The sequence below is a fragment of the Phyllosticta citribraziliensis genome (assembly GCF_038025025.1).
Source record: "Phyllosticta citribraziliensis strain CPC 17464 chromosome Unknown J3D65scaffold_16, whole genome shotgun sequence".
Taxonomy (NCBI): Eukaryota; Fungi; Ascomycota; class Dothideomycetes; order Botryosphaeriales; family Phyllostictaceae; genus Phyllosticta; species Phyllosticta citribraziliensis.
In genome coordinates, this window is record NW_027117353.1 from 647,195 (window position 1) to 663,731 (window position 16,537).

Sequence of the window (16,537 nt, forward strand, 5' to 3'; positions counted from 1 at the left end):
AAAGAGGAAGCACGACTAGGCAAGACAATCGAGGGGTACGACGATTACGAGTACCGCGAAAAGCACTTCGAGCTGTCAAGAAATCGGGACGGGTTGAAGATAAGGTGGGAGGCACCCAATGTGCCGTACTACAATGGCTCGGGTGTTCTGACGAGACTTCCTTCCGATTTGAAGTTCTGGCTGTATCCCTTCGTCAGCTACGCCGGCAGGTACCTGGTGCACCATTTCAAGGCGCTCTCCGACGACGCCACCCGATCGCTTGTCGAGGAGCAGATTCGCATCATCTGGCAAAGCCCGCCCAAGCTGGCCCTCCAGCAATCGGTTTTTGAATCCTTGACTTGGCATATACATTTTCACCTCGAGACCCTGGCTGAATACGCCGCCTTCATTGGAAGCGTATCGCTTTTTGAACAATACAGTCAAGGCAGTACTCGGGAGGACCGAGAGAAAGCGTTGGAGATTGCAACGCGGCACGGCTGCACGAATGTGGTGAGGGCGCTGCTCAGGGCTGGCCTTGTTGACCTCACGTGCATAGATGGCCATTACCTGCTCATCGGCACTGCACAGCAAGGGTTCCTGACCGAAGTGAACCAAGTCGTCTCCGAAATTGTCGACAACTTGGACGCGGCCAAGTTCCATCACAAGTCGAAAACGCTGACGAAGCGGACAAGAGACTGGTTTGACAGCGCACCTCGCCCAGATACGTCAGAAAACGATCGCTTCTTCCCAAGACTGTCGCTCGTCAAGCTCGAAAGCCACGTCCGGCTTCTTTCTGCGGTGACGACGGGAGATGCTGCCGCAATCCGGCGACTCGTCGAAGAGAGGTGCATCGATCTGACCTTGTCGGTCAAACTTGCCGCCCTGTCGAAGCCGAAGAAGATGTTGGAGAACCGGGTCAAGGCTCTGCTCATCTACACGGCGTTTTTCTTGTGCGTCGAGAACTGCCACACGCAGGCGGTAGAGGTCTTGCTGGATCACGGGATCGAGGTCGACTCGCGAGATTTGGAATGGCAGACGCCGCTTCACCGCGCCGTGGTTCTCAACTGTTGGCCCATCATGAAACTTTTGCTTAGCAGGCAAGCGTGTCTAGACTGGCGAATGTGGCTGCCAGAATCTGGTACCAATAGCGTCGAAGGTGAAATCCTCTCCCAACTCTTCGGGTCAAGCGATTGGCTGGGGCCTGTGAGCTGACAGATTCCCTCAGTCCTGAAGCTTCTCCGCGATGCTGATCCGGAATCCGGTGCACCGGCCGTTTACATGGCAGCGCGTGATGGACAAGCCGGTCTATTGCGAACACTGTTAGGTTTCGGCCTGAGCGCCTCGACTCGAAACCTGTTCGGAGACTCGACTCTGCACCTCGCTGCCCACAATGGCCACGCCGATTGCATCGAGCTTCTGGTCCAAGCTGGCGTCGACATCTCCATCAGAAATCCGTCTGGGAAGACACCTCTGCACCTCGCCATCCGTAGTAACGAAACGCACACCGTCAAGCACCTTCTTGCGTGCGGGGCAGACCCGTCTGCTCAAGACCAGGACCGAGAGAGCCCTCTGCACATCGCGTCTCGGTACCGTTCCGTTGATCGCGTCAAATTTCTGTTGGATGCAGGTGCGGACTGCAACGTGCTGTCAAAGCGGGACAAGACTCCGCTCGACGAAGCCTGCAGCACAGAAGTGGCGGAACTGCTGATCGAACATGGCGCGAAGACTGGTCCAAGTCTGTTGGAATCGACTGGTGATGCACGCCGAACACCACAAGCCTAGCATTCCCAAAAGCAGAGAACCCACGGGACCGACGACAAGGACAACCGCCTGCGCATTCAGGAAAGCATACTTAAAAACGTGACGACACGCAAGCGTATGCCAAAGAAACAGCTACTCTTGAATTCAGGATGTATACGTAAAGTAAAGTCAGTTCCTTTCGTTCCGCCGATGCAAAAGAGCTAAAAACGACAGGGAAGCTTGCTCATAGGACCAACTCACGAGATCCGAAACAAAGGCATCCACCACCTGCAGGTAAACTCGTCGTCTGGATGTGACCACGTCGCAATCCGGCCAGTCAAACCAAGCCAAGCCAAGCCAAGCTGAAAAGTGCTGTCCATCAATCCACCCATACATACATGAATAAAAGTACGCACGCACGCAACATGGAAGGCGCCTCTGCCACCTCGGCGTTGCTCGACTATCATCCACCTTCGCCGAGCCATCTCTCGTCCCGCTCCCGCTCCTCTAGCTGGAGACAGTTGGACACACGGTTCGACTGCACACCGATGATGATGGGGTAAAAAAAAGGGGCATTAAAAGTGAGAGGAAGAACATGAAGAGGGGGGGAGGGGACATGACGAACGTGACAGTAGTCGTAGAAAGGAAAGAAGGAAAGGAAAAGAAAAATTATTACATCCCGCAGCCTACCTATTCCCTATGCGTGCATCTTTTCCATAGATACAACACAAGACCGAGGTACGGTAGACTGCTGCCGAAGAAGAAAAGGGAACTGAAAAAGGAGAAAGTCCGTCCCATAGTGATCATCGAGTTCAATCCAGACCTGGCCGTTTTCATGCTGCCTTGCTTCGCTTCGCTTCAAATCATGTCCACCCCACATTTGTCGAACCCGCGTTGCAGATTTTGAGTTTTTGATTATGTCGCGGATCCGACATGGCTTCCTACCTACGGCGACGACCTCGGTCGACAAAGGCCGTCTTCACTGGAGCGAGCGTCAACCAAACAGGTTCCATTCGCTGTACGCCGGAGCAACTCTTCCGGCAACGCGACCCGTATTCCGTGTGTGAGATTACGGGTTGTTGTTGTTGTTGTTGTTTTTCTTGTTGTTCAACCCAAAGTACAAGCCGACGACCAGGGCGATGATGCAAACGATGAGGATGAAGATGAAAAGGGTCCAGCGGCGCAGGCGGTTGCGGCGGCGGATGTGGTCAATGCCCTTGTCGAGTTGGACGTTCGCTTGCTTGCCCTCTTCGAGGACAGCCTCCGTTTTCTGCTCAGTCTGTTCAACCTGGGGTTGCTGCAGGACGACAGCCTCGTTGAGCTGAATGAAGAGCTGGGCAAGGTCGTTCATCGTTTTCTCGATGACTTCAATGTCGTTGTGGCGTGCGCGCACTGCGCCGAGCACGCTGTTCGCCTGGCCCGAGCGGTTGGTTTTGAGCTGCCGGTTTCATTAGCGACTTGCTCGGTAAGTATGTGATGGGTGCGACACTTACCGCCGTCTGAAAGAGGCCGCCGGATTGGTTCCAATCCTCGTTGGCAGCAGCCTCAACTTCCTCCTCTGTTGCATCTGGCTTGACGATGCGGTACTGGCGCCTGATTTGGTCCCGGTAACGATCGGAGTACTTCTTCTCGAGAACTTGGTAGTCGTGCAGCTTTTCCTGAAAGGTGTTTTTGAGTCTGCGGCTGTGACTGTTCTTGGTGCTGTTGTTTCCGCTGCGCATGGCGTCGGCCTCGAGGAACCTGATCTCATCCTTGATCTTCGTGTTGAGAATCTGTGTATCGGTGGTCAAGGTTTTCAGTTGAGCCTGCGCGTGGGCCTCGTTGGCATCGTTCAGCAGGCGTTGATGGATTGTAGCGATTTCTCCAATGCGGGTCGTGAGCAGCTCGATGTTTTTCCCGCACAGACCGACGCGTCCGAGGAAATCTTGATCGGACAAGGAGTACTGCGACTGGGTGGCGGTTCCCTGTTCCGCCATGGGAATTTCCGAGTATTGTGAAGGTTGCGAGTAGTTGGAGGCTTGCTGGTGGGTGAGCGGCGGGGGTTGCTGCTCGAGGGGTCAGACGAGGCCTTGAGGATTGAAACGGATGCGACGCACCTGAGCAGCGTACGGGCTGGGCTGGCCATAGGGATTGGCGGCCTCGTCCTGCTCGTAGGGGTTGCCGCCATATTGATTGTATCCGCCGTAGGACATGGTGACGATGGTGGAGTTGGGTCGAGATGGGAGTCGGCGAGTGTGCGGAGAGGAGATGGATGGGTACGGAACAAGACGGATGACGTATTTGGATGGATGCTGACGGGCCGCGGTAAGGGATGTTCGGTCCCTGCGGAAGCGCGACAATGGAGTGGCGGAAGCCGGAGCGGAGGCTGGGGGGTATCAAGAATGCGGATGGAGGTGGAAGAGGTGGTGTTGCTGTTGTCGTTGGAGAGCAGAGAGTGGCAGAGAAGAGCGAGAGCAGGCAGTGGCAGTGGTTGGGCAATTTCGAGGGCGCCGACCAGAGACCGTCGGTCGTGGCGTGGCGTGGCGTGGCACTGCCTGCAGTGGGGCGCAGGGACTCTTTTGCTACCGGTGCCTGGGTGGTTACTCTCCACACACACACACACACACACAGCCTCTCTCGCCTCTTTGCCTTTGCCATCCCTCCTCGGCCACTTTTCTTTAATTACTCTGCTGCTTACTCCCTGTGCCATCGTTTTCATCGCCGCCGGATCTGCGTGTCTGAGGTGGCCCATTATTATGTACAAGTAGCGGCGGACCGGGCTGCCTTACCTTAAGCTTAATTGCACACCGAAGCGAAGACCATCAGCGACAAGGCAAACAAACACCATCCTGCCTGTTTCAACGGCCGATCGCAAACGACGGCCGTCGACGTGGCCGCGCGCGAGGAACCTCCCTCCCTTGGGGTGGTGAGACGACACGCTTACAGTACCATCAGATGGCTGCGCGCCAAAACATTGACCAATCACCATGGGATCCTTGCGCTCCCTCGACATGATGTCACCCATCCATGAAACGACCACAACGGCCGGCCGTGGCCCTGACAGTTTCAGGCCAGCCTGGGAAGTGGATTTCAACGCCTGTCAACAGCTACATACAACACCACTCCCTCTTCCATCCCACGCCGTCCAGTCCTTCAGCCGCAACGCCCGCGTCAAAGCTCATCAGAACCAGCGGCCCTGTCCTCTCCCTTCCTCCTCCGTATTTGGCCCGTCGCAAGAAGACCACGCTGCGTCTGTCCGTCACACCGACAACGTCGACGACCGGCGAGTCTGCTCGGCTCGGCGACAACGGCGCATTCATGATGCCATGTAGCTTCTCCGAACACTGGCAACCGGCCCTGCCTCCACCCGAAGAACCAGAGGACGCCGGCGGCCACATTCTCGCCCTCTTGTGCACATACGCTCCGTCCTGTCCCTGCAACTCTCCCTCTGTCACGGAATTCTCTTGGCCAACTCGAGTCTCGTTTGGTTGCTTCGTATTCTCCCTGCGCGCTCCCACTCTCAATCTCAGGCAAGGCCCGCTTGAGCAGCACTTCTCGTCCTCCACCAGGTCCAAAAACGTCTTCGCGGAATAATTGTACGCCCGGTGTTTGGTGCGCGACAACGTGAACGAGCGGAGCGCCTCGGCGCGTCCAGCTTCTTTCGGCGCAGCGGTTGCGAAGTGCAAGCGCTCGCGGTGGACGCGGGCCGGACGCCGGATCCAGGGCCGGGTCGCGTCGGACCAGGCGACGTTGAAGTCGGGAAGAAAAGCGTCGAAGGGCGAGGTATAAGCATCGGGATATGCCGAGGGCGACGGCTGCGACTGAGGCTGTGACGGCTGGCCGGACGCGCGCAGACTTCCGGCTGGCGAGAGGCGTGCTGGCCCAGACGCTGAGCTGGAGTCGTCCCGACTGCCGCCGTCAAGCACCGTCATCCCTTCCCCTTCCCCTCCTCCTCCTTCTTCTTCTTCATCGTCATCCCTTTCCGACGACGAGTCCTCGCCGAATCCCAATGTCCCAAAGTACCAACTCCTCTCTCCACCGACACTACGCCCTCCCCCTTGCGTCCCCGTTCCTTGCCCCCATTCCCTTCGCTCCTCAATCACCTTGACTCCCCCACTCGCTTCATCCACGGCAATGTCCAACGCCGTCCATGCGTCATTGATTGGCCCCTCAATGCCATGATGTCGCCGAAACACCCGCGAGCCCGTCTCAACGGCATCCGGCGTCGGCGACTCGAGCGGGAAGCGGATCGAATTGTAAGTCGAAACGTGAGGGTCTTGCAGCTGGTCTTGATTTATCGCTGGTCTTTCGCCCAAGTCTGCAGGCACATCCGCCAACGCACTGCCGCTAATGGTAAGACCGTAGAAATGGTTCTCGTGGATGAAGAAACAAGTATCGGAGCCGAGCGCTTTGCTGGCCATTTGCGGCAGCGCGAGCTTCGCAATGTCTCTTTTGCTGCCGTCTCTACTCTTTCTTTTTGCTGCGGACCTCTTGTCGTTGTCATTGGCGATTTTCAACGGCGTGCCGTCTTTCAAGCTCACGCCGTGGACCACCCAAAACCGCTCCCCGCGCCTCCCGCACCCCGTGTGCGTCCCAAAATAGTAGTACGCGTCCGTGTTGCGGACGAAGAGCTTGAGACCGCGGCCAGCGCCGTCGCCTTCGCCTTCGCTGCTCGTCGACATGGCGTCGTTGACGACAAAGTCGTTGTCGCTGCCGTACCCACCAAGGCGGTTTGGCAGGCGAAAGACGCGGAGGCATGGGGCAGCGACCGAGGAGCAGGCGGCTTTGGCAAGGCGGACGGCGACCAGGAAGTGCGGGTGGCGCTGGAGGAACGAAGGTGCCGACGGCGCGGAACGAGAGGAGCTGAAGTTGAGGTAGAGCGACAGGATCGACGCGCTGCAGTGGACCAGCGTCACTCGCGGAAGAGGATAGGTCGGAGAGGTCGACGAAGACGACCGGCTTGCGTTGGTGGATGTGAGCGAGCATGGCGACGCTGAGCGAGACCGCCCCGACAATGACGACGAGTTCGCCTCGTCCCACAGCGGCGCCTCGAAGCCCAGTGTTGCTGCTGCACAGTACGCCATGTCCCCCCCGTATGGCATCTCTGCGTCCCACCACGTCGACCCGTCTCGCTCGTCACTTCGTCTTCTTTTGCTCGGCCTCTCATCGCGCTCGCTGCCTTCTTTCGCTCCCGCGCTCTCGACCACGCTGTGCGCGATTGCTCCCACATCCAACACGGCCACTTCTCTCCCGCCTTCTTCGACGTTGAGGACGCGGATCTTGATTGCGTCTCTGCCATTGCTGCTGCTCCTCGGCTGCGAGTAGACGTAGCACAGCAGGCCCTCTTCGTACAGGAAGTCGGCCGCGTAGTCGACGATGCAGGCGGAGCGCGGCGATGCCGAGGCGAAGGCGGCTCGCCGTGCGTGGATGCTTTGGAGCGCGGCGCAGAAGGTAGGCGGTGTCGGTCGAGGAGTGGGCTGCTGCTGCTGATTCAACGGAGATCCATTTTGAGAAGAGGCCGTGGCAGTTGTGTTGTGTTCGGCTCGCGAGGCGAGGAGAGCTTCGCGGGCGAATTGCGCGTTGTTCTTTAGCAAGTGTCAGCTACATATTTATGCTGCTGTGCGGCTGCAAGCCTCCAATGAGTGGAGGCCACAGATAATGAAGTGCAGTAGAGAACTTGAAGACACGACGACTCAGGAGGAACGGCAAAAAGAGATACTCCCGAATCGTCCAGCCTTGAGCGCCGCCGTGGATGCATCTTTCAATAGAAAACTCACCTGAACCACCATCCGGCACAGCGCATCCTCGCCCTTGACCACGCCTCTCAACCGGCGACTCGCACACCCCAGCGCTGCCACGTCGTCCAGCGCCAGGTACCGCGACACCTCGAACAGCACGTCGAACGGCAAAGTATCAAGATTGCGCATGTCGTCCGTCTCGTCTCGCCCTTTCGTTGCTACTGCAATCTCTTTCAGCGGAAATCAAACGATTAATGCCCCTCTTCGATAGTGATGATGATGGTGATGATGATGCACTCGAGCACTACCGCAGTAGCGATGTCTGCTTCCTCGGACAGCCGCAGCTACCCAGAAGCCGAATTCAACGAGGCCTATCCAGTACCGACACGACGAGGCGGAGCAGAAGAGCCCGTACATCGGAGTCGGCGGGGGCAGAGGAGGGTGGGCCGGAGCGAGTGAGCGATGTGCAAAGCAAGGCGAGTCAAGGCAAGGTGTTCTCGCCCGCGCCTTGCGTTGTCGAATGAGGATTTGCTTTTCCTCTCTCTCCCAAAGCCTGAAAAGTAATCTGTACCGATTTCGACAGTTCTCTCCGTGCTCTTTTGATTTTTGCTTCGCGTGCGCAGCCGCTGCGTTGCTTTTTGCGACGGGCGGAATGAATCTCCCTTGCTCAATTTCCGCCTCGTGGTGGAAATCGTTGGTGAATGGCTTCGACTCGAGTATGCTCAGGAGTGTGGAATGCAATGGATGCCAGCTTGGGCACTTGATGATGATGATGATGATGATGATGATGATGATGATGAATTCGGCAGCAGCCAGCGTTGGCGGGCTCTATCTATATGTGAGTATGTCGTCTTAGAGCCGCATCGCCGGGTGCCCAAAGAGGAAACAAGCGCGGCGCATCCATGGCACTGCACATCAGCAGCAGCCGAAGAGCCGCATCGCCTCTCCCCACTGTGCCACTGCTGCCACCCCCTCCACCATGTCTTTCTCCATTGTCTGGTGCCTCGTCTGAAAGCCCACTGTGGCTCCCTCTCGCGCTCTCTCCCGACAGAGCCGCACGGCAGGACGCCGTGTGGTGGACGAATAGAGATGCGTGGGTTCACGAGGCGCCGTGCGACGCAATCAAGCCCACCCACCCAGGTTCTTTGCGCCGCAAGCCGGACAGGCGAGGCGCAAGCGCGCTTAGGTGCATTGGGTAGGGTAGGGTAGCTCGTGCCGCACCCACAAGCTTACAGGTACCATTCAGCACTTGTGCCACATGCCTGCCTGTCCTTGTGCCGGGTGGTCGAGCAAGGCTGTCAGGCAGCCGATTTGGCCAGGGGCAGCACCGCTGCCAGGCAAGGCCAAGCGCGCGTGTCTCGCGCGTGTATGCGACAAGGCTGCGGGTCCTCTCGAGACATCAAGGGAAAAAGCAGTCGGATGCATAGATTGGTTCAATCGGGAGACTTGCCCGCCCCGCTTGCGGCTGTCGAGACACCTCAGACGCAGGCAGACTGCTCCTCCACACCGAAAGCGGTGCGTGTTTGCTCGACTGCGTGTGTTGTGCTGGCGTCTTTGGGTACCACTGCGCTAGAGCTTCAGGTACACATGTGCAAAGGAAGTCGGCTTCATGCCGTGCGCTCGCTTTGTGCATACATATCACATCTCGCTGATCCATCAAGTGCGGGCGCGTGTGCCTCAGCCGGGAACGGGGAACTCGGGACGGCGCGCTGTTTGTTCCTCAAAGCAAGCCGTGTTGGCAAAGCCACTAATTGATTGCGAGAGGATTCAGTTGGGCGCCGTAGCTCAGCACCAATGGTGTTCCCAGATCGTGTCTTGCCCGCTCGAATGCAGAATGTTACCTGTAGCAGTTCATGCAATTCGACGTGGACGTACAGTGCCAACCAACCAGCCAGCCAGCCAGCGCAATGCTACGCCACAGCCTCGTGTTGTTGAGGCTATTAGTAAAGGCGCAAGTCGTCATTTGCCGTCAGAATATAGAATGCTGAGAAAAGGCCTCGGGAAAAGGCCGCGAATCTCCAAAGCCTCGCTGACCGTGTCAGATGTGAAGAGAGAGCTGTGCCCCCTTGCAACATGAGGCTCAAGTTCGCCGGGATGTGGCTGACTTGTCTCACAATCCAAGACGATCCGGAAAATATCAAGCGAATCGGTCGCAACTTGAGGGTCCCTCGACTTTGTTTGTGGTCTAGTGCGGCTCAGTCTGATGGCCGACAGGGGTGTGGTCTGGGGCCAAATCGCCGAAAGGGAAGCGGTGTTACTGGCGACGCTTTTGCGGAAGACCATCCAAGCGATCTGGGGGTACTCCAGCTGTCTCTTGAAACTTGATCGATTCGAAAGCGCACGTCTCGATACAGATGCAGGTCAGCTGCAATGTCCCTTCAGGCTGAGAACGTTTTCGTCAACATGTCAATTCAGCCTTGTCCAAGGCTCCAGCTGATTGTGTCCCCAGGTCCTTGGTATCGTAGTCCCCGCGATTCTGTCTCATGCTTGCGTCGAGAGTGCTCGTTCACGATCTGATCACCGAGTGTGGTCTGTCAGGGTCAATCCGAGGGCTTGGTTGGTTGATCGATACACCGAGATGGCCTGTGCTATATATAATCATATGGCTTTCGATCTGACGAGGCTGGAAACATCATTGGTCATGAGGTTGGGAAACAGCAAGGCAACGGTGATGCAACATGAAACTCAAAATTTTGGGGTAGTATGGTCCAACAAGGACACGCGATCCAAAAAGACATGTCGACTCTTACGAAGCTGAACTTCTCTCTCCAGTCAGTCTCGCACGTAACAGACGTGTTGTTCTGCAGCTTTCCTAGGGCGCACTGAGCCTCAAAGTTTCCCAGCATTTGCCGAGTCCGCGAACCTGCGAACCATCCGAATGATATCTAATGGCATTCAAGCCGGGTCCTCCCGAAGGGTGAAAGGATCGCGATGCATTCTGGTTTCGACAAGGTGCAGCGTCATCTCGTTGTCGAGTCGTAGATTCGCAAATCGGTCAGGCTGGACACAGCGCACGGCTTCAGCCGTTAATTGTTGCGAGTCAACCCTGTATGGTCTCGGCCTGGATTCTTGTGATTTCGGCCAGACTGGAAGGCTGCCTCGTCATATCGTCTTGAGCAAAAGTGGGACTCGAATTGTTCTCCAAGGCTTTCCGTTTTCAATTGGGCACGTCGAGTTCAACAGATCTGTTACGCGGCTGTAGATCCCAGCCCACAAGCGGCCAGCCTTCCGGCAGGTTCGAGTACGGCGGAAGCGTGTATTGGCCTTGACAGCCACCGGGCTCGGTGCAATTCAGGCTGCACAATCCGAAAACCTTGCAATAGCAATCTTTGGCGACGGGGCAGTAGACGGCATCCTTGCCGAAAAATACTAAGCAAAAGTCAGCAACGTTCCTAGACTTGCAATGCATGAGCACTTACTGTGCCATGCATATTCCATCACTCTGCCACTGATCCTGTCCTCCAAATCCGTGTTCGCCAGCCAGTCTCGAAGATGCTGGTATTTTTCCAGCGGAATACTCCGGATCTTGTGTCTTGTGAGCGCAAACTGCGCGCAGCAACTGATGGCAACGAGGTCTGGCACAACGGCGTCTTCCCCAAAGATTTCCTTGAAGGACCGGTAGTAACTATTGCCCGCATGGCCTTGCTGCTGTGCCTCGCGATCGTCCTTTTCATATGGCTTAATCTCTTCGGGGCAGCCCATTTGCCATGCGCAACGCAGATTGACGTAGCCTTCCTGCTCGAGGTACGGCAACTGGAAGTTGCGGAGAATGGGCAGTCCATCGTAGTCTGGGTCGTCGTTGTGCCACTGGTAACGCTTTGGGTGCAGGAAGAGGGTGTAGTCGGGGAGGTTTTTGTAGTTCTCAATGATGTAACTGTGAGGGATTAGCCCGAGCCCGCCAAAACGTCGAGGGCCAACGCACGTCAGGTACACCATGCTTTCTCGGCCCTTGTTGCGAGGCACCGTCAACTCTGCCTTGGGATCGTCCACGACGTAGCGAAACTTTTCCCAGTCGGGGAAGTACGTGTACAGCCAGTCCACATCGTCCGTCTGTTGGCTTGCGACGACGAATGCTTTTTGGCCGACTCGCGACTTGGGCGTGGCGGTGTACGTTCCCAGGTCCTCCTGGTACTTCAGGTCGCCATCCCCGGAGAAGGGCGAATCCTGCTCGATGACGCCGCTGCGGAGGTTGAGGAAGAAGCCGACGAGCAGCAACACGGTGAGGGTGTAGAGGGCGATGCGGATGTTGGAGCGGCGGCGGAACATCATTTTTGAGCGTCGTTACAGCGAGATCATGGCCCAGAGTGTGGAGGAGAAGAGTTGGCCGCAGCGAAGGGGCACTCAGGCCTTCAGGATGCCATGGGGTGGTTCCGTTGTCTGAGGAAGCCAAAGGTGGCCCGAGGAGCAGAGGGACGATGGCCGCGCGTGCGAGGGAGATGACCGGAGTTGGTGGGGCCCCTTGGTGAGGTCATTTCCTTCGAACCCTTTCCCGCGGCCAACACAACGCCTCGCCTCACCACCAACATCGACATCAACAATTCCCCATCGACAAGTCGACCGCGCCAACAGAATTTCCGTCTTCCCTGCTGTCCGCACCGCCCGAAGCTGCTGTGGAATCAGCTTGGCTGCATTCACCCTTGCCGACAGGTGCTCGTTGATTGGCTTGCAGATTGCAATGTAGATCTGTCCCAGCGGTGCTTCCTTGCGTCCGAGGAATCAACCATATTATTTTGCTTGAATCAGTCCTTCAACAAGTCACGGGCCACCATCATCGAGGCCATTCTCGCTCAAACATCACCAGCCTCTTTTAACCACCACGAGAAGGCTTATCCGCCAACATCTGCCTGTGCTTTTACCCATCCGCTGGCAGCTGGACGCAATAGCTGCTTACCTCGGCACAATGATTCTTCAGGCCGAGAAAAGTATAAAAAAGGCAAGAAAACCAAGAGCCGAAGGCCAAGAGTTACTATGAGATGCTTCCCACGATAACATTACAAGCTTACCAGCAGGCTTGATTACTCGGCGCCTGTGGACTCGTCGTTCACGGAACTGGAGTTCAGTGCAATCTCATCAGACCCTACTCTCTCGTGGTCTAGTGACACCGTTGTCTTTTGGACGACGAGTTTCCCGCGCGCTAATTCCTGTTTGTTTAGTCTCAGTCCATTCCCTTTCATCATCCGCCGTTTTGCTGGTGGGTAGAAAATCTGGGCCACATCCGTCGGACTGAGAGGATGTTCGGCTTCGTTGTCTGAATCAGATTCTCCCTCCGAAAGCCTTTGAAGCTCCCTGGCTGTCTTGCCACCGTGTGCCTTCAGGAGATTCTCGGCCCTGCATTTTCTGATCGATTCCGATAAAGAAAAAGTGTCATAATTGCCCAGTACATGCATCTCCAATTCGTCAACTAGGGTCATTTTTGTACCCACGAAGACATTGGGATCGGCTTTGTACTCAAGTAGAATTTGGCTCATCTCGAGACCAACTTCTTGAACAGCTACCTGTAGAGGCAACTTCCCGTCCAGATCTCGAATACAGGGATTCCAACCTGCTTCTAAGAGCGACCTCGCTAGCTTGAGATCGTTCTTGTCGACAGCATCAATGAGGGCGCCTGAAGCATAGCGCAGAGCTAGCGGGTTATTGGCGCTAGCATCAATTAGAAGCGGGAGAACTGCACCTTGGACGTAAGCTTGAAATTGCTCGTGACTGAGCCAAGAAAAGGGTGATAATGGTGGCCTCACTTGCATCTTGAATGAGAGGAACGGCTGCCCAAACGGTGTTCCCGTGACAGTCTTTCAAATCTAGGCGTGCATTTTTGCTCAGCAGTAGCTGCACCATGGGTTTCGAGTTTCTGTACAAAGCTCGGTGCAATGCCGTCTGAGAACTCCTAAAGTCCTGCCAATCCACATTAATGCCATGATCCAAAAGTTCTTTCACCGCTTGGGTGTGGCCACTCTCAACACAGAGAAAGAATGAGGTCTGGATCAGATATGCCCTCGTGCTCAAACTGGTCCAACCCATATTCTCTAGATCTCTGGGGAAGAGTATGAAACGGTTTCGGCGGAGGAGGCTTGCAATTGCACCAAAGTCGCCTCCGGCTGAGGCGTGAAGAAGGTGAATGTGGTCACTGATTGAGGTTGGGTTGACGCGTCCAAAGTGGTGCGGTGGAAACCGCGAAGAATAGGCAGCCCTTGACGACCAACCAATGGCCATTGCGGATTTGGACTTGGACCCCGGGCTTTGGATTGTCTTTCGTTTCTCCAGGTCTGTGAATATAGCGGCCACGACTTGATTAACTTCCTCCAAGCAGCCCTTTCTCGCAGCGTCAAGCAAGAGTGCGTGACCACGCTGGGTTGTCAGGTTGACTATGTCTGCCAAGCCAAGAACAGCCTTTATGACATCTGAACAGCCATTCTCTATCGCAACTTCCAGCCCGTGCTCCACTTTCGATTTGACATGATCTGGTGTACTGGACCTGAGGTAATGCTCAAAAAGCCTTGAACTCCCGATCAGGGCGGCGTGATCAGTCTCCCATGTCGATACATTTTTCTCGAAGTCTTTGAGCAAATTTTTATGAAAGAGTCGACTTCCCTCATTTCGAAGTAGAAGGTTGATTTGATCCTCTACGACCAGACGATTGTTATTGTTGAGGATCGACCGAAAATGATCACTCAGAAACTTCCCCGCGTATCCACTGAATGGATACAAAAGGTATTTTAGTCGAGAGTGGAGCCGCTTCAGAACGCCTTGACCGTTGAAATAGACATTCTCACCCGGCTGCAATCTGTAGCAGAAACCGTCGGCGAAACCTTTTCTGACACGCGCGAGACCCACATGGCGGCCTTTGTCCTTTTCTTGGTTGAGGTACTTTTCAAGCCTGATGTATTCTTGGAGTTCCCCTTCGTATTGCAGGTCTTCAAGGCGGGAACTGGTGTAGAAGCCTTCGGGATCAAACATCTCGTCATGGCTTGTTGTATCCTCAGAATCCGGCGTATCGTCACAGTCGGCAAGACGTGGGATGCAAAGATACTTTGCACAGGCTAGCGAAATTCTTGCGTGGAAGTCCGGAAAGAGTGTCTCCTTCTTCGAGACAAAGAATTCTTGAGTAGAGTAATGGATTAGTCTGAAGGATAAATCGCTGTCGGTCTCCACCAGGCCACAGCACAGGGCCAGGATATCGTCCTTTGAGATTAAGCTGCTGTAGCTGAAAGAAGGGTCGCCAGATTCGAGGAAGTCATTGGTTCCTCCTGTCAAAAGCGCATGTCGAAGTTCGTCGACCTCGAGTGGCCTGTATGCGTGAACTATCCAGCCGATGATCGTCATGGCGCGTTGCCGCTTAGTCATACTTTCCTTCTCGATTCGATCCAAAGTAGCTTCATACATGGAGTTTCGACTCCTTGGAAGTTTTCTGAGCGTATTTCGAACTTCATCAGAGTTGACACACTCCGAGAGGGCATTAATATGGAGGCGGGCCAGCAAGAATCTATTGGTTCAGTGGATCAGCATGCGTTCATGCCAAAGCTACAGTTGAGCGTGATTCGGGCGGACTGGTTTGGAGCGGTCCGGGGTACACCAGAGGACTATCGACGAGCCGCGGATTGTTCAGACATAGTGTTCATCGCGCTCATCAGGTTGATGGAACTCAAAGGGTCTTGATACTTACATTCCATCGGCCTTTTCTAGCACTTCACGAGGAATCTCTTCCCTCAGTTTCTTGTCTCGATCCACGAGACACTTTAAAGGTGAGCCTTCCACGCCCATTTGATCGTCGATGTAGACATGAATGTCTTTTTGATGGGCAGCAATGTCGACTGTCTCGAATTCTCCCAGTGCTTTGTACCTGGAGGTAACCAGAAGGCTGACGTTCGGAAGCCCTCGCAAATGATTCAGGAGAATGTGACGTTGACTGGCATCGAACTCGTCCAAGGCGTCAACAACCACGAAGGTAGTGTCGGTTACAAGACGGGAGAGGAGCTCTTCAACTTGAGGCAATGCCGGAGGAGCTGAAAACGGCTTTACTTTCTTCATTTCGTCGTTCCAAGCGCTTTGGATGAAGGGTGGCAACGGAAGAGAATCGATCAGCTGGCCAATAAGTTGACCTGCGAGATTTCCAAGCAAGTCCTGGACTGAAGGGTCCTCTTTGTACGATAGGTACAAATATGCAACTTGTCGGCCGGCTTTGCCATTTATCTCGGCGATGGCAGTGGAACTGTGCAAAAGTCAGGGTCTGAGGATAGTCATACGCAAAGAGGTGTAAACTCACGAAAGGAAAGACTTTCCAGCACCAGCTAAAATGCAACGGACTCCATTAGTACATATCCTGAGGTGGCAACGGTGGATATACCTTTCCCGGAGACCCAGAGATATCGTGATTTCTTGTCCCTCCATGATGTGAACTGTTTTGATTCGAGAAACCACTGTCCTGTGCCCTGGACGACTTTGGAGCGAATCTCTCCCCACACTTTCGAGGAGTCGCGTGGGGAAATCCATTCCATGAGCTCGCGGCACTTATCAGTTTCTGACTTGAACGATGCGCCCGCCACTGTTGAGATTAGACATGTAGTATCTTAACATCCTCGGGTATCACTTACGGACAGTCTGGTTTGCTTTTGAGGTTCAGTCAGAAGTGCTCTGTTCTTCAGTACTAGATCCCAGCTTACCGATGATATCTCCCCTATGATGTCCGATCGTGGGGCCCGCGTTCGAGTACTGATTGATCGTGTAATTTTCACCCATTCTCAGAAGGTTGTGTGTACGCCCACGCGGCGGGCGCCCTTACAAGCACTCGCCAGTCCAAGGCTTGCGGCGAAGCGATGAAGAAGGTGCGCCAAAGCGCAAAGGCTGAGCTCGTCGTTCTCTTGCAAAGCAATACAGCAGTGTCTAGACTTTCATGGCAGGCCACGATGAATGCGGGGTGTTGAGATTCAGTCTGCTGACTGCTTGAGCGAGATGTGCCCGGAGATTGCAATGCCCGTTGGGGTCGATTGTGTCGAGTGGAGAAAAGTGGACGTGGACGGCTTCGATTTGCTCTGGCACGTGGGCGTCGAAGTCCTGCAAGTGGAGATATCCATCAGCTGTAGAAGGGGTATCTCCGAGCCGCTGTTGAG

The 16,537-nt window shown here is 55.2% G+C and overlaps 6 protein-coding genes across 6 annotated transcripts; 2 read left to right on the forward strand and 4 right to left on the reverse strand.

Moving 5' to 3' along the window:
• Nucleotides 1-478: 478 nt before the first annotated feature.
• J3D65DRAFT_642712 (uncharacterized protein) lies at nucleotides 479-1,685 on the forward strand. Its single transcript, XM_066802020.1, has one exon. It carries the CDS (start codon nucleotides 880-882, stop codon nucleotides 1,189-1,191), a length of 312 nt encoding a protein of 103 aa, XP_066650107.1. The 5' UTR covers nucleotides 479-879; the 3' UTR covers nucleotides 1,192-1,685.
• On the forward strand, nucleotides 1,297-1,647 carry J3D65DRAFT_529946 (ankyrin repeat protein; the record flags this gene model as incomplete). Its single annotated transcript, XM_066796664.1, has 1 exon — nucleotides 1,297-1,647. A coding segment is annotated over one exon (351 nt), but the record flags the coding sequence as incomplete, so codon positions are not given.
• A 1,022-nt stretch (nucleotides 1,686-2,707) lies between the features above and the next one.
• On the reverse strand, nucleotides 2,708-4,305 carry J3D65DRAFT_174733 (t-SNARE). The gene is made up of 3 exons (XM_066794287.1): nucleotides 3,816-4,305; nucleotides 3,213-3,764; nucleotides 2,708-3,157 (listed from the first exon to the last, which is right to left on the reverse strand). The coding sequence occupies exons 1-3, from the start codon at nucleotides 3,909-3,911 to the stop codon at nucleotides 2,789-2,791; spliced, it is 1,017 nt and encodes a 338-aa protein (XP_066650109.1). The 5' UTR covers nucleotides 3,912-4,305; the 3' UTR covers nucleotides 2,708-2,788.
• A 500-nt stretch (nucleotides 4,306-4,805) lies between these two features.
• Nucleotides 4,806-6,380, reverse strand: J3D65DRAFT_562439 (uncharacterized protein; the record flags this gene model as incomplete). The annotated part of the gene is made up of 3 exons (XM_066797564.1): nucleotides 4,806-5,353; nucleotides 5,555-5,981; nucleotides 6,027-6,380. 3 exons carry the CDS (start codon nucleotides 6,378-6,380, stop codon nucleotides 4,806-4,808), a joined length of 1,329 nt encoding a protein of 442 aa, XP_066650110.1.
• Nucleotides 6,381-10,593: 4,213 nt separating this feature from the next.
• On the reverse strand, nucleotides 10,594-11,702 carry J3D65DRAFT_562365 (uncharacterized protein; the record flags this gene model as incomplete). Its single annotated transcript, XM_066797558.1, has 3 exons — nucleotides 10,594-10,805; nucleotides 10,856-11,310; nucleotides 11,359-11,702. 3 exons carry the CDS (start codon nucleotides 11,700-11,702, stop codon nucleotides 10,594-10,596), a joined length of 1,011 nt encoding a protein of 336 aa, XP_066650111.1.
• Nucleotides 11,703-12,211: 509 nt separating this feature from the next.
• Nucleotides 12,212-16,166, reverse strand: J3D65DRAFT_689200 (uncharacterized protein; the record flags this gene model as incomplete). Its single annotated transcript, XM_066803881.1, has 7 exons — nucleotides 12,212-13,101; nucleotides 13,172-14,913; nucleotides 15,094-15,639; nucleotides 15,694-15,718; nucleotides 15,775-15,972; nucleotides 16,022-16,036; nucleotides 16,091-16,166. The coding sequence occupies 7 exons, from the start codon at nucleotides 16,164-16,166 to the stop codon at nucleotides 12,452-12,454; spliced, it is 3,252 nt and encodes a 1,083-aa protein (XP_066650112.1). The 3' UTR covers nucleotides 12,212-12,451.
• Nucleotides 16,167-16,537: the final 371 nt, after the last annotated feature.